Source organism: Oncorhynchus gorbuscha, linkage group LG22 (assembly GCF_021184085.1).
Source record: "Oncorhynchus gorbuscha isolate QuinsamMale2020 ecotype Even-year linkage group LG22, OgorEven_v1.0, whole genome shotgun sequence".
Lineage (NCBI taxonomy): Eukaryota > Metazoa > Chordata > Actinopteri > Salmoniformes > Salmonidae > Oncorhynchus > Oncorhynchus gorbuscha.
In genome coordinates, this window is record NC_060194.1 from 25704873 (window position 1) to 25721548 (window position 16676).

At 42.6% G+C, this 16676-nt stretch overlaps 1 protein-coding gene across 6 annotated transcripts; it reads right to left on the minus strand.

Moving 5' to 3' along the window:
- Positions 1-3184: 3184 nt before the first annotated feature.
- LOC124009670 (BTB/POZ domain-containing protein KCTD1-like) lies at positions 3185-16089 on the minus strand. 6 transcript variants are annotated; one of them, XM_046321707.1, is made up of 7 exons: positions 15716-16087; positions 15460-15535; positions 14669-14818; positions 9758-9936; positions 8484-8628; positions 7605-7910; positions 3185-4632 (listed from the first exon to the last, which is right to left on the minus strand). In XM_046321707.1, the coding sequence occupies exons 3-7, from the start codon at positions 14696-14698 to the stop codon at positions 4468-4470; spliced, it is 825 nt and encodes a 274-aa protein (XP_046177663.1). In that variant the 5' UTR covers positions 14699-14818; positions 15460-15535; positions 15716-16087; the 3' UTR covers positions 3185-4467. The 6 variants fall into 6 exon arrangements, with proteins under 6 accessions (XP_046177663.1, XP_046177665.1, XP_046177664.1 ...); XM_046321709.1 differs by lacking the exon at positions 14669-14818 and having other exon boundaries at positions 15716-16089; XM_046321708.1 differs by lacking the exons at positions 15460-15535; positions 15716-16087 and adding an exon at positions 14968-15428.
- Positions 16090-16676: the final 587 nt, after the last annotated feature.

Sequence of the window (16676 nt, forward strand, 5' to 3'; positions counted from 1 at the left end):
ATAGTGCACTACTTTTGACCAGAACCCTACGGGCCTGGGTAAAAAGTAGGGAATAAGATGCCATTTCGAACGCAGATATACAAAGAAAAGCATAGAAAAAGGAAAAGTGGAGATTGTGCCAAGAGGAATGAAGACAGTATGACAGCACTCTGTGTGGGATTTCACTTTATATTGTGATCCTGGAGAGATATGTGGAAACACAACTGTCAGGACGTGTCTGGAGCTGTCGTTTTTATTACTAAAGTAAAGACCAATTTAGGCCCCAATCTACCCAAAACAAATCCTTGAGCAGGTATTGCCTCGAAGTCTGAAGCAAAGCATTACCTTTGTAGCTCACACTTCTCACAACACCATGATGTAAAGCAAAGTCAGTGTGCCACTACAATTTGCATTCCGCCCCAACAGAGCCACGGACAATGCAATCGCCATTGCACTGCACACTGCCCTATCCCACCTGGACAAAATAAATAGCCATGTAAGAATGCTGTTTCTTGACTACAGCTCAGTCTTCAACACCATAGTGCCCTCCAAGCTCATCACTGAGCTTAGGGCCCTGGGTCTGAACCCCTCCCATGACTGCATGGCCACACAAGTCTCCAACTCAATCATCAAGTTTGCTGATGGCACAACAGTGGCAGGCCTCATTACCAACAATGATGAGACAGCCTACAGGGAGGAGGTGAGAGCCCTGGCGGAGTGGTGCCAGGAAAATAACCTCTCGCTCCATGTCAACAAAATGAAGGAGCTGATCATGGACAACAGGAGACAGCAGAGAGAGTATGCCCCCATCCACATCGACGTGGTCGCAGTAGAGAGGGTCAAAAGCTTCAAGTTCCTCGGCATGCACATCACTGAGGACCGAAAATGGTCCCTCCACACAGACACCGTGGTGAAGAAGGCACAACAGTGGAGGTTAAAGACATTCAGCTTGGCCCATAAGACCCTCACAAACTTCTACAGATGCACCATTGAGAGCATTCTGTCTGTCTGTATCGTCGCCTGGTATGGCAACTGTACCACCCGCAACAGCAGGGCTCTCCAGAGGGTGGTGCGGTCAGCCGAATGCATCACCCGGGGCACACTGCCTGCCATACATGAAATCTACAGCACCGGGTATCACAGGAAGGGCAAGAAGATCATCAAGTACCTCAACCACCTGAGTCAGGCCAGTTCATCCCGCTACCATCTAGCAGGTGGAGACGGTACAGGTGGTCTGAAAAACAGCTTCTATTTACACTTTTCAAAATATTCTACATGTAAAATTGGTGCACACAGTGTGCAAATTACATTCAGAGGTGGCAAATGTTATTGGTCTCTGAGTCCTTAGAGACTGCTGCCTTATGTTTTGTACATGGTCATTGAACACTGGTCACTTTAATAATGGTTCCATAATGAATTATTTCTGTTGTTAGAAACAGATAAGATTAGCACTCCTGCAACATTATTTTGTAAAAAAAAAAAATTGATCTGAGAAATTAATCTGATTACTCACTTTATTTGTCTATGCTGTATTCTTAACCTATCTCATCCTATATAACTACTGCTGTACATACATTTTCCTGCTTAAATATTGTCCATACTGTCTATACACACCACATATTTATATTCCGGACTCTGACATTTCTTAATTTCTTGGGGGTGGGGAATTATTAATGTTAGTACTGTACTGTTAGATGCTTACTGCTCTGCTGGAGCTAGACACAAACATTTTGTGGCACCTGCTTTAACATCTGCTAATCTGTGTATGCAACGAATACACTTTAAATTGATTTGAAAGCATTGGAGAATGGAGGTGAAATTTACCTGATACCTACTAACATTCTCATAACCACTCACTTAAAGGAAAGGTTCACTCATTTTGAATGTTATATTGTTTTTGTGCATCTGAGTGATGTTCTATCGATTCCCTGGATCATTTCATGTTTCACTTGTAATCTGAGTTATTGGCGTTCAAGCAGGCAGCGATCCGTCCGGAATGACGTGGCAGCGTGATAAAGGCGCCTTCACTACACAGGAAGTTAATAGGAATACTACTTTTAGATCGCGAAAACGTCTAACATACATGTCAGATTTCAATACTGGCCGATGTCATAACTCGGCAGGATGTCCTCTCAAATGAGCAATTGATCATATTTTTGCAATGTTCCTTCCTCCAGAAATGTATAATTTAACGGAGGGTCTTGCACATTTTCCACCTCTTTAGTCCAGGGTGCATTGCATGGCGTCGTTGCCAGAGATATTATAGAAAGGATATAGGAATCCAATGAATGAAGGGACTTAAAAACGCACCACCCAGCAGACTGTCAACCAATCGTGTTCATGTGGTCATGCCGCGTCACGCAATCCCTTCTCTAAATAAGTGTATGTCCAGAAAAGTGCCTATTTTAATCGAAAGTATACAACGTCACGATTTTAAACCTATACAATATTACGATTCTAAAGCTATACAATATTACAGATAGCAAGTTAATCTCACATGTCGGAAAATATTTGTGATGTTGAACTTCTTATTGACGAAATGTGTGCTCATTTTGGGTATTTTAGCTAGCGCCCAATAGACTCCCGTTCACTCCTGGAAGGAGAGCCCTCCTTGTCCTAGAATCGTCCAGAATGCATCATTGACGTAGCATGGGCAGCGTTTCCCCATCTCCTCAAAAGTATATCTGCCATTGCAAATGTCAGACTCAAGTCTGTTAATCACGTCGATCTGCAGGTTGAACATGGTGAGATTGTAGACACATAAATTGATAGTTTGTTCAGGCAATTTTACAGCTAACTAGCTACTTTACATGCTGATATGGTCTTTGGTATTATTGTGTTAAGCTACGTTTGCTTAGCTACCTCGCTAGCCAGCCTTTCGAGCCCATTGACAGAGCATTGCATTGTGGGTTATTTAGTTGACTTGAGCTGCAACAGAATTCTACAATTATTTTCCATGTAGCTACCAACCTTAAAACACAAATTAAACACGTTAAGAAAAAAATGTTCTCAGTGTTAAACACTATATTAAAGGGATATCCTTTAAGATTGTGTGAAATTGATGAAATGCAAAGCAACAATCGATTTTTGTGGGCCTGCTCGTGTTGAACATACAAGAACCAACACCTGTTCCATGATATCATGTACAATGAAACACTCTACTCTCGGTTAGCACCATAACAACACACAATGGATCAGCCACCAGTACAACTTCAGTTGAAGATTTATTTCACATTTTAGTACTACATTCCTCTTTACTCAAATCTAGGGAGCGTAGGTAGATCACGTTAGAAATAGTTAATGATAATCAAACTTCACATCATCAATGTCCTAAGAATAAATCTTAGATTTGAGTCTTCTACCATTAGCCTGATCTGTTCAGTCATTTATGAGGCAACATTATGCCGGTTAAAAAGGTGTCCATTTCAATGTATAAAAACAAAACATACAATGGCAAATGTCATTTACAGTAGGTCACTCAATAGGAACTTCAGGCTCCTCTGAATTAGTCACCTCTGTTTTCTAGGTTTTAGTACCCAAAATAGAGGCAATGCAGGGACATTTATAATAATTTACTTACTTTTCATTTAGTGAGTATAGAATGGTCTATGACATAAAATATTGATAATACTAATGTGAACTATATTTCATATTATAAAATCCAATAAGGTAACTTTGATTAAGGTAAAAACACTTCATTTGTATTATTACGATACTTAACATCCTGTGTGAATAAGAGTGTGGATAATGTTTCATTCAGTTCTGTTAAAAATAATGGTGTTTATGCTAACCAAGATCTTCTCACAACACCATGATGTATAGCACTGTTTGTCTGCCGCTAGCAACACAGTGAATGTTCTTATAGTATGGGAGAACAATTCGACTTGGTAAATATGCCAATGGGTAAATAAAAACTGCAAATCACTAGTGAATGGCCGTGCACTACATGTGCAATCAAACCATTTACACGTATGGTCTTAATCATGGAAATCATATCTAACCTAATGTAGGTTCAAAGTTTTAAAACAAACTTTATTTGGGGACCCTGGGAAAGTGTTAATCCTTTTTTATATATTTTGATGGGGGCGGGGCATGAACAATCAAATATCCTTGAGATATCAACTTATCAAAATGTTCTGTATCTTCTTATGGCAAAAAAAACAAAAAACTCCTGTCACGCCTTGGTCACTCTTTCGCTGTGGTTCTTCTCAAGTAAAAAAAAAAAGTTTAATGACAAACAAAACAGTAAAGCGGCATTCACGTGCTAGTCGGAGCTAGGAAACTCAGACATTTCCGACATGCAAAGTGGTTGGAATTATACACGTGCCACGTTAAACCAGTTAGCAAGTAGTACATTTCAGAGTTTCCTAGTACAAATTAGCACATGAGCGCAGCATTATACCCAGAATCCACAGAGCTCTGCTGCGTCCCGTCTAGTGCTTGGCTGCCACCGGAAAAAAAGTCTAGCGCCCCAGGTGTCTGGGAGGTCTAGTCCAGCTGCTCCTGTTTTATACGGTTTGAGTTAGGCCCTCCTCGCTGGCCTGCCCTCCTCAGTTCCCTCCTCAGGACGTACTCGCTGAACTGGGATGAGTCCACGCCCCCACCGCAGGATCCGGCGATCTCAAAGCCACGCTGCTGCAGACGCTCCAAGACCTGGTGGACACAAGGAGAGAAGGGGTGTTGAGGTAACATGATAGCTAACACGGTTTAGATATTACAGACAGAAACATTTAGCGGTCCTGAAGAGAAATGAGAAACAAGTGTTTTCCTGTCACACAGAGAACCAATGCTCTGAATATCATGTTAATAGCAGGTAGTATTAAGTAGTTATAAAACAAACTCATTGACAACATGTGCCCAAGTCACAAGAGAAAGGGAGTGGCATTAGAGATGGTAGAACTGAGAGGAACAGATAATATAGAAAAATAAATGACAAGATAAATGAAGGGATATACATTACCATTCAAAAGTTTGGGGTCACTTAGAAATGTCCTTGTTTTTAAAAGGAAAGCATGTTTTGGGGGTCCATTAAAATAACATAAAATTGATAGAAATACAGTGGAGACATTTAATGTTGTAAATGACTATTGTAGCTGGACACAGCAGATTTTAATGGAATATCTAAACTCAGCAAAAAAATAAAACGCCCCTTTTTCAGGACCCTGTCTGTCTTTAAAAGATCATTCATAAAAATCCAAATACCTTCACAGATCTTCATTGTAAAGTGTTTAAACACTGTTTCCCATGCTTGTTCAATAAAGCATAAACAATTAATGAACATGCACCTGTGGAACAGTTGTTAAGACACTTACAGACGGTAGGCAATTTAGGTCACAGTTATGAAAACTTAGAACACTGAAGAGGCCTTTCAACTGACTCTGAAAAACACCAAAAGAAAGATGCCCAGGGTCCCTGCCCATCTGTGTGAATGTGCCTGAGGCATGCTGCAAGGAGGCATGAGGACTGCAGATGTGGCCAGGGCAATAAATTGTAATGTCCGTACTGTGAGACGCCTAAGACAGCGCTACAGGGAGACAGGACGGACAGCTGATCATCCTCGCAGTGGCAGAACATGTGTAACACCTCCGCAGGATCGTTACATACGAACATCACACCTGCGGGACAGGTACAGAATGGCAACAACAATTGCCCGACTTACACCAGGAATGCACAATCCTTCCATCAGTGCTCAGACTGTCCGCAATAGGCTGAGAGAGGCTGGACTGAGGGCTTGTAGGCCTGTTGTCAGGCAGGTCCTCACCAGTCAGACATCACCGGCAATGTTGTCACCTATGGCACAAAACCACCATCTGCTGGACTAGACAGGACTGGCAAAAAGTGCCCTTTACTGATGAGTTACGGTTTTGTCTCACCAGAGGTGATGGTCGGATTTGCGTTCATCATTGAAGGAATGAGCGTTACACCGAGGCCTGTACTCTGGAGCAGGATCGGTTTGGAGGTGGAAGGTCCATCATGTTCTGGGGTGGTGTGTCACAGCATCAGACTGCCTGCAATGACGACAAGCTCAATCTCAACGCTATGTGTTACAGGGAAGACATCCTCCTCCCTCATGTGGCACCCTTCCTGCAGGCTCATCCTTACATGACCCTCCAGCATGACAATGCCACCAGCCATACTGCTCGTTCTGTGCGCAATTTCCTGCAAGACAGGAATGTCAGTGTTCTGCCATGGCCAGCGAAGAGCCCGGATCTCAATCCCATTGAGCAGAGTGTGAGGGCTGGGCCATTCCCACAGAAATGTCCAGGAACTTGCAGGTGCCTTGGTGGAAGAGTGGGGTAACATCTCACAGCAAGAACTGGCAAATCTGGTGCAATCCATGAGGAGGAGATGCACTGCAGTACTTAATGCAGCTGGTGGCCACACCATACTGAATGTTACTTTTGATTTTGACTCCCCCTTTGTTCTGGGACACATTATTAAATTTCTGTTCGTCACATGTGGAACTTGTTCAGTTTATGTCTCAGATTTGGAATATTATGGACATACAAATATTTACATATGTTAAGTTTGCTGAAAATAAACACAGTTGCCAGTGAGAGGATGCTTTTTTGTTGTTGCCGAGTTTACATAGGCGTACAGAGGCTCATTATCAGCAACCATCACTCTTGTGTTCCAATGGCACGTTTTGTTAGCTAATCCAAGTTTATAATTTTAATAAGGCTAATTGATCATTTGAAAACCCATCTGCAATTATGTTAGCACAGCTGAAAACTGTTGTTCTGATTAAAGTAGCAGTAAAACCTGCCTTCTTTAGACTAGTTGAGTATCTGGAGCATCAGCATTTGTGGTTTCGATTACAGGCTCAAAATAGCCAGAAACAAAGACCTTTCTTCTGAAACTCAGTCTATTCTTCTTCTGAGAAAGGAAGGCTATTCCATGCGAGAAAGTGCCAAGAAACTGAAGATCTGTGCATCTCTGTGCGGGTGTGCATCTGCTCGTGCGCGCGTGCGTAGATTTGTCCCTGATCCTGCAGGCTTGCAGACATCTACAGACGTGTCCGGAGGGCAGCAGGATCACATTCCATCAAAGAGGCCCCAGGGAGCAGTAGGGCTTTTCTTTCTCTCGGTGCCACTTGGTTCAGTGTGGGCTGCTCAGCACGCCCTTCTCTCCCTCTGCCCCAGGCCAGAGCCCCGCCAGAACTACAAAGGTCCCCCCACACACACCCCGTCTCCATTAGGCCCAGATACAGCACCCACCGCCAGCGTGCTTTAATAACCAAACAGAATTATGGGCCCTGCCTGAGGACAACCTGCCAGGGAGCTGAATGGAGCTCTCTCTGTCTATCCCTCTCTGTCTTGGTCCCTCTCTCCACGGCATCCACTTGAGTGGTTTGTGTATGAGAGAGAGAAAAGCTTCCTGCAATATACAGTAAGGATGAGGAAACGTTATCCTACATATTTAATGTCTCTGTGCTTTCATTTATTGATGCATCTCTGACTGAGACAATGGTTTCATCATAACTGATGAACATTTGTATCTAGCCTACTATACAACATCCATATTGGGTGAACATGGATTCTCCTTATCAAATCAAAAGTTTATTTGTGCGCCGAATACAACAGGTAGTGGCCATGCCACGCGTGTCTGGTGTCTTCGGCCCTCACCTGGACGGAGTTGAGGTGGCAGTATCCATTGAGCGGGAAGCGGATTACATGTGTGGAGTCGTGGTTCCAGCCTGCGTTGACAGAGTTGCACATGACGTCGCCAATCTCTGGGAACACGTCCTCGATGAGGGCTTTGTCTCCACTCAGCGTGATCCTCTCTCCCAGGTCGGGTGCCACGCGTACCACCAGGCACTCGCAAGGGCGTGACACCCGGGCCAGGTCGCGGTCCTGGCGCCATCGCTCCAGCTCGGCCAGCATGGGCTGCAGCTGGAAGTACCGGGCCTCCTCGTACAACAGGCTGTAGTCCTGCAGGGGGCAGGCAGCACAGAGGAGATGGGTCAGTGAGGATAGGACAATTCAAGCTGAGGCAAAGGATGCCATAATACAATATTGAGACCTTTGGCCTTGGTCTGAACTTGGGATAGTCTTTAGTCTTTGCTTATTTTAGCTGTTATCCTTTCCCCATGATTGAGTCACTGTGTGGACAGTCCATCAGATAATGTGATTTGTTTTCTCTGGGGGCAAGTTTGTAATTAAGGGCTAAATGACGCAAAAAGCTAGCAAACAGAATACAAATGCGTCACAGTGAGGATGAGAGATTCTTCTGGACACTGAGTACAGAACATACTACTGCAAAACTAAGGTCTCTAACACCTGATGTTTTAAGATGACTTTATCTAGAAACACAGGTATACATTTATTTGTATTTTTAAATACTTTCAGAACTTGTAACTCCACACAATATGTAAACTGCCAGCACCAATCCTAGGGAAAACAAGTACTGAGGGTTGCCCATGACTAAGGTGTTCACTTTGTTCCCCTGAACGTTTGGGGACTAGTGATGGCTTGCTGATTGATTGCAGTGGAAGGGACACTCACTTTGAAGTCATCTGGGATGAGGAGCTTCGAGATCCTGAGGAAGTTGAGGATGTAGCGGAACATGTGTCCATCCCTGTCTATGAAGTAGTGCTGCTTCAGACTGTCCAACACTATGGGCTCTGTGCCATCGAAGAGACGTCCGATTCTAGAGGGAGAAAGAAAAGCCAGAGACAGTTATTTGTTTTCTGTCAATATAGCATTTGTTATAGGGCCAAACAAACTATGGCTACTGTTGAGGTGAGCTATACATTTTGAATTGACAGTACACCAGGTGTGGTTTTGAGCACAGAGAAATATCACCTAATATGGCTACAGGACAGTGACTCATGTTCAGATTCTATGACTCACTGGATGTGGGTGAGCTCAGGAGTGTTTGATTTCTTTCACACCTTTGTTGAGTGATGCACACATTACTCTGCTCCATGCAGAGAAAGAGTGGGAGAGATATAGGGAGGGTAGGGAGAAAAACAGTGAGAGTGCACACGGAAGAAACAGACAGAAAGAGAGGAAGAGGGACAGACAGAGAATGAGGGAAATAGAATGGGAAAAATAAATAAATATAGAAATGAAGCAGCATGGATGAGATGAGAGCTATGCTGTGGTCTGATGGAGGGGTCAGGGCCAGCTGGTAGAGAGGTGCCCGAGGCAGAATGGCGCCCTGGGGGCATGGCCTGAGGCTGCAGTGGCCCTCCTGCCTCCAGATGGCCCCGTGCCCTTTGGCCCTTTACTGCTGCTGGGACATCTGTCAGAATAACTGAGATGCTTTTGTCTGCAGTTTGGACTTTTGAGCCCTGCAAATGTTTACTGCTCAAAATAACTCTGGGCCGGTCTTGAAAAAAAAGTAGCCATTTTGTATTGCGTGGAAATATGATGATGCATAGTAATCAGGGTATTGTAGAATAGCCTTAATAATCATATGAGTTTGAATGTGAAAAAGTGTAATATCAAGCCCTGTGTTCAAATCCAATCTTTCCCACCTCATTCATCCATTTGAGTGCTGAATCATTGTGATTGGGTAAACTGACTTCTGAGCTGTCAAATGATGACATTATGCAGTCAGAGAGCTAATCCAGATAAACACGGCTGACATAATGGGCTAGGCTCATTATCTCACTTTCAACCTCTGAATTATCCCAAACCCCCTCTAGAGCCACATACAAAGGTCATATATGATAACACTTGCGTTTTGTACCTATAGGTACCAAAACAAAGACAGGCATTTAGTAATTTGCAATTGAGAAACTGCATTAATAGGAGTGGTCACATGCGCTTACCTGGACTCTGGGTACTTGGTTAACGTGGCCAGACTGCTGGTGTACATGTGTCCGCCCACGTCAATGTGCACAGGGGCATTGGACTTGGTGAGCTGGGCAGCCGTCGGGATGCCCTGGTTACTCAAGGGGGATGCTGGTGATCTGGTGATCATGGGCCTGGACATGCTGGAACGGTTATCCTAGCACAAATTAATGATTATAAACAAATGACTATCAATATGGTGGACAGCACAGACTGAGAGGTCAAGCCATGAAAATTATGTTTATTATATGGATGTAAATATGTATGTTCCATTGGTAAATGTGCACCAGTTAACAACATTGCAGGACTCTGATTGGCCAGACAATACTCTCATCTTTCTGAAAAAAATGGTTAAATAGTTGGCTGAGGTCCAACTTTTCAGTTCTGTCAGGACTAAGAGAATAGAGGTATGAGTTACACTAGCATAGTATTTCCTGACCTTGACTTGATTGTTACCAATCCCCCCCCCCCCATATCTGTTGGGCATAATCATCTCCCCAAAGCCAAATTCATTTGGAACAGCAATTTCACACACACACTAAAAGAGCAATAGTCGGTCTAGATTTGAATAATGTAATAAGATTTAGAAGAAATGTTCCCTGCTAACCTAAAAACACAATTAGCTGGCAATATCTCTAATGGCACATAACAAATTGAGTTTCTCAACCACAAGTTCAAGACCCTCCTCTGAGCCAATAAGAAAAGAAAACAAGTCCCTCTACACAATACAAAAAACAATGTCATTGGATGGAGAAATGTAATGTTATTTTTTTTTATTAAGTAGTAATTACACATTTTTTTCAAAAAAAAAACAAACATCTTGTTTAAATGTACAATTATATTTGCTCTGCTGAATCGATTTTAATCAATGTGTGAAATATATACACAAGACAATTTGGCATTGATGATATTCACATCAAATAAATATCCAACAACTTCCACTATTGGTGGGTAGGCACTAGGAAGTAGACATCAAATAAAGCACCTACAATGAAGTGCAACCATGCCACGTCGCAGGTAACTTGACCATGGTTTGCTGAAACGAATTGGACTAAATCTCCGTTAGCCTACCTGCGCTGACAAAACTGTGGCTGGTGAGGAAGACACAGAATGATCATTCTGCTTCAGTGATGCTGCAGGTAAGGGGTCGCCTCTTGAGTACATGAACGGAGCGTCCCCGCATTCCGCCGTTCGCATTGAGATTCGTTTCAGGGACGCGTGTACTACGGACTCATCCAAAGAACTGATTGGACGCGGGCGCTTTCTCGTTTTCTGATGCGTTAAATCCATGATATCCGTTGCGTCCATTATCAAACCTAGCGCACGAAAATCAGTCTTCAAGTTGGAAATGCTGTCTGTTTCCACCTACAGACTCCGGAGATGCGTTAATGGGTGTCAGCAGTACACACAAGAGCGATGCTGTGGCAGTCACTACCGCTTTTGCAATGGTGTATGGATAAGTCAAAGCCCCGGACAACATTAGCATTCTAGTGCCTCGGGGTTTCTTACGGTTGTCGCGCTTTTAAAAGTAGGTATTGTCGCATTTACTTCATGTCTGCTAAAACGTGTAGCATATCTCTATATATATATATATATATATATGACTCCAGATTCAACATTGGACCTCCCCAAAACCACGACGCATACCTGGATTTGCGCTGTCGCCTTTGCCCTTTCTATTCCTCACCCTCCATTTCCTCCAGTCATCATTTGTTCCAGCTGCCTCTCAAGCACTAACAAAGGCTGAACATTACTTTTCCATCTAACCTGAAATCAGAAACTAAACCTTCTCCAGAAGTCTGGCAACAAGTCCTTGGTGAAAGTACAAAGCTCACAGTAACACTAACAGTGCAGAATATTCAGTGACTAACCAAATGACATCAAAACACAGCAGATACCAGTTTGTTTTTGTTCAAGACAGATATATATATATATATATATATATATTTATAAATATGCACATACACTAGCCCCCAGGGTGTTTTGGTGACCCTGGATGAACGCTTGACCTTTCCACAGACCCTTTTAGTCTGTAGCACACCATCTAAAGACCTGTTTACTCACATAGTATTCTCCTAGAACAATGGGTCATATTCAGGAGGGCTGTTAAGATTGTGGTGGAGATTAAGAGCAAATTAAAACAGTGACCCTCCCACCCATTTTACATAAACTAGCAGGATCCCGGTGTCACTGTTGTGGATACATTTCTACTTTGTTTCACAATGGCGTGTCTGTGATGGGCTTTTCTTTAGTTTCATCTCATTAATACTTATGTACAGGTGCCCTTCTTGCAAGTAGTCAGGTACCTACCATTCTCACACAGCCCAGAAAACAGCTACCCGTATAAAGCATTATGGTTTTGGTATATACCAGAAAAATACAGACTTCAAAGTCACTTCTAGACCTAATCTAAATGGCCAATCAGAGAGACACAGGCAATGACAATTTCACTTTCAAAAAGAGCTATAAAACATGCCCAAAGATTAACAGATCATATGATACCTTTGAATTCACAACATCAGACCTCTTATTGTAGTGTACATCAAACAGAATCTCAAAAACCAACATCGCATGTTAGATTCATGTTGGAAGGATTGGTGTTTACTACTACACTCTCCTGGGTTAGTTTCCCCCCAAAATTCAGGAAATCCAATCCACTCATTTTAAATAAGTTAAAATGGAATAAATTAATTAAAAACAACCGCAACTGGCATTAAAACATCCATGTTTTTACTTCTCAGTTTTGGCAGTGTGGGTGTCACACCTAGATACCCAATTAGCAATTAAGCCTGCCTTTGAGTGCAGGCCTCCACTGTGGTGTGTGATCCTGCCCTGATTTGCATGCAGTTCATTTGTGCACGAGCTGATAAGCGCAGGCAGCCAGCCGCCATGCATAGTTTTAAAATTCAACTCCAGAATCCCTCTCGCAGAAGGCAGAGGGGCCCGCAGGGTGAACAAAGAGGAAGAAATCACACGGCCGCTCTTCAAAAGGGGGACCTGTGTAAGGCAGCCAGCAAAGTGCGTGGGATCACACTCAGAATGCAGGTAATTTGTTCCCCGACTAATTTGTGGGAGATGGTGTGTGTGGAGAAAGTAAGTCCTGTAAACCAGCTCACTGGAATTGGCTTTCCTCAAAGCCTTGTCATCATGAAAGTGGATGGAGTGGAGAATCTGCTAAGAATCATGAAAGTGTGTGTGTGTGTGTGTGAACGCGCCATGGAGCGAGGGAGATAGAAAGGGAGCATAGAACAGAGTACTTGTAGCACAACCACTTCATCCCAACTCAAATTAAAACCATGTCCTGTGGATTATTTTTCAGGTTGACTACTCCTACCTTCAAACAGTCAGAGCACCCTTCAACCCATACAGTACAAATCTAAAACTCATGTCTACCGTGGCATGGACCACCAGTAGGATTATGCATAGCTATAACCCAGAATACTGAGGTGGTAAGATCACCAGTAGAACCTGACAAGCAACACAATGCAAAGCACCGCAATAACACAGATCCCATGATGGCACAATGCTATGTGTGGCCTGACACACTACACTCATTCCCTTCACCCCTTTCAGAACTGCTGCAGTCATTCTTCCCACCTGTTGCCATTTTGAATAATCTAGGCCGACCACATAGCTATGTGTATACAAAAACACATGCTCTACCCTTTGTCAGTGATTCAATGTTCCCTTGCTACACAAGGTCCTACATTTATACTGCAAGAACACGCTAAACAAATTTAGAATTGCTGACGCAAGTGACTTCCTTGTTTATCCTAGACTGGTGTTATTGTGCTGACCGCATCCACACCCCATGTTCAAACACATCTGTGGTTGGCACAATGGAGCAACGCTTTTGTTGTCAGACTGCACTCCGTTTTGGTGTTCAGATTTCAACAAATACTTTACATGGTGTGTGTGTGGAAGAAACATTGTTAACGATGTAATAAGGATAAATGCACAAGAAGGAATACCGTAGGATCTTTGACCCCTCATCAAGTCCTAAAAATGTTAAACATGTAATAATCCAATAAGGGGTGTAGCATCAGCCCTTTAAGAAGCCCTTCATTTCCCATAGTGCAACTGTACCTTGTAATTTGGAACACTTTATGCACTTGGTGTAAATGGCGTGATTGGAAATGCCAAGTCACAGGTAGTCACTAGTCAAGTGTTCACAGGATGGCAGTTGTGTCCACTGTTTTGCCTATGGCCATTTATTTTTTATTTTTTTAAAGATGCCATTGTACATTTGGAGCTTCTCTCCGGTGTGACAAGAAGTGGAGCACATTACTCAAGTAGTAACTGAATGGAAATGTATTTAATTTACTATAAGAGGAAAAATGCTGCTAACATGACTTATTGATATAGTTCTAATTGGGGATCCAAATCATAACCATATCTGTTTACTTCTAAATTCTGTAAATAAGTGGACACTATAAAATGCAATGTGAGACATGGTGCCCTTTTAAGCACAGATGCCAATGTTGCTCGTCATAACAGCGCCCTCCAGTGAACGCTCCTACAGCCACGCATTTTACACAAAAGTAAGGAATAGGAACTGTTTCAACATCTGCGCGCGTTTTACTTTATGGCATTAAAAGGTTGAGAATATTATTTTGTTACGTAATCACATGCATTGCACCAGTGTGTCTTGGTTAGAATTAGATAATTACATAGCGGGTGTCATAAAGGAGCACATAAACATCGCTGTAAACTTGTAGGATAGCCGTACAAATCTGTTACCAGCAGCCTGTATAGTTGGATTTAGATTGGCAAATGGCAAGTAGAGGTTCAAAGTTGCATTAGTGTATTCATTGTGTCCATATCGTACTAGCAGGCTTATTTATTACAAAACCAAGTAAAATATGAATTTGTACACTGATAATACTAACCATATATATCATGTTTTGTCTCCATAACATCACAGCTACAAAGATGCAAACATAGATCCAGACTTCCGCCCGGGAGTTTAATTATTTGCAGTGGCGCGTCTGTACCGTGGAATTCCCTGCGCACGGGTATAGGTCAGCCCCGCAAGAGATCTATATGGGAAGCAAAAGGAAAATACTGTAGCCTACATTTTGTCTTGGCTTACATAGATAGGGTTCTCGTTACAAAATGATGGTGAATACAATGAGATTATTCACAGAATCTGCATTGACGTGTGTTGAATAGGTACGTCCTGTCTTACAAAATAAGAAATCCCCTCCGGCAAAATTACTCCACAATGGCGTCTTTCATTAGCCAGATCTGGGGCACTCAGGAAATGAAACTGGTTTAGGACAAACGAATATAGGAAAAGCCTGTATCGAAATGCTGAACTCGGTTCGTAATAAGAGTGTGACAAGTAGTCCGACGGGGAAAACGGAGACGATAATGTGTTTGGGGCTGAAGTAGGCGAATGCGCCAGGAGCGAATTCACACGGGCGGATAGCTACGGTGTTTGCTCAACGAAGGTCGTACAATTCGGTGAAAATACAAATAAGCATTTGAAGCCAGTCGTCGGCACTTTAACAAACATACAGTTGTTAAACACCGAACAATATCCAGGAAGTGGTTAAATATTTTTTTGTTAGAACTATGGTGCTCATCGCCTGGCACATGCGTAAAAGCGACTGCGCCTTGAATGTCCCAGTCAAACCAGCCTCGGATATATTAGCAAACCAAATAATTCTCTGCTTACCTGAAACATGGATGGGCATAAAGTATCTTTTTGAGAACCCTTTCCCTCCGATTTGGCCTGCGAGCTGCTTCTCTTCCTACACCGGTGAGAAATGCAATAGCTTGGCTAAGGTAGACAGAACAAAATACAGAGAGTACTTGCTCCAGGGCTCCGAAACCCCTCAAGGCAAAGATCAGGATACAATTAGCTCATGTCTCTACCCCAGTCTAAACCAATCTCCACAATAAAACTCCGAGCTAAAGAGCAGATCACTTACAGCACTGAGTCGGCCTTTCTGGAAATTGCATTTTATATTTCTTCATAAAATCGTATAAAGATATCTTGCTATTTTTTCGGCATACAACATCCTCGCCCAATGCCTTCCTCTCGCACAGAAAAGCAGATTTTAATCGTTATGATTAGTTTTGATGTAACATTCCCGCGGGCGATTTCTGCAAATGGATGAAGTGTTTCTTTGCCAGGGAGGAAAAGCAGCAGCAGATGATAATTATATAGATTGTTGGTTGAGTCTTTTTTTCTTTCTTTTTTCTTCCAAACGTGTCGTCTAAGATATGGAGCTCAAACATAAATGGACACAGCATGTGCATCACACAACTAGTTGATTACAATCAACTTTTTTAAATCGATGGATTCTAATGGAAAATCGACACTTCCTTTTATTATTATTTCTTTGGCCAACCTCCCAAATGACGTAGTTATATAAATAAGCACTTGCAGCCTGCTTTGCCCCAATCAAGTATGAATCAACGCCTGGGGCTGATGCACGAGCTCATTTCAGACGTTCAACCATGCATAATTTCAGGACGATTGAGGCTCTTAAGCTTTTAGTATCAAACTGCGGGATATTGACAGCAAAGGGCATTGTGCCATCTACGGGAAGTTCTTGCTTTCATTGATTTATATATATAATGCAGAACATGACATTTTTACATTACCTGGATGCGCAATAATTTTAATTATATCCTTTTACATGGCTTTTCCCTATAACAGAGGCACATGCCAGATATAACTTATTCATCCTACATTTTAGTATGAGAGAACTATGTTCAACAGTGAACCCCATCTACTGCATAGACATTAACACCAGTGTTGACCCCCCCTTTACAAATAAGCACAATAATAAAATAAAAATGATTCCATCTTCTCTCTCTCGCCCCCTGCTGTTAAAAGCACTAGTTGCTCTGAATGGGGAATACAAGGATCTCACGCTTATGCAA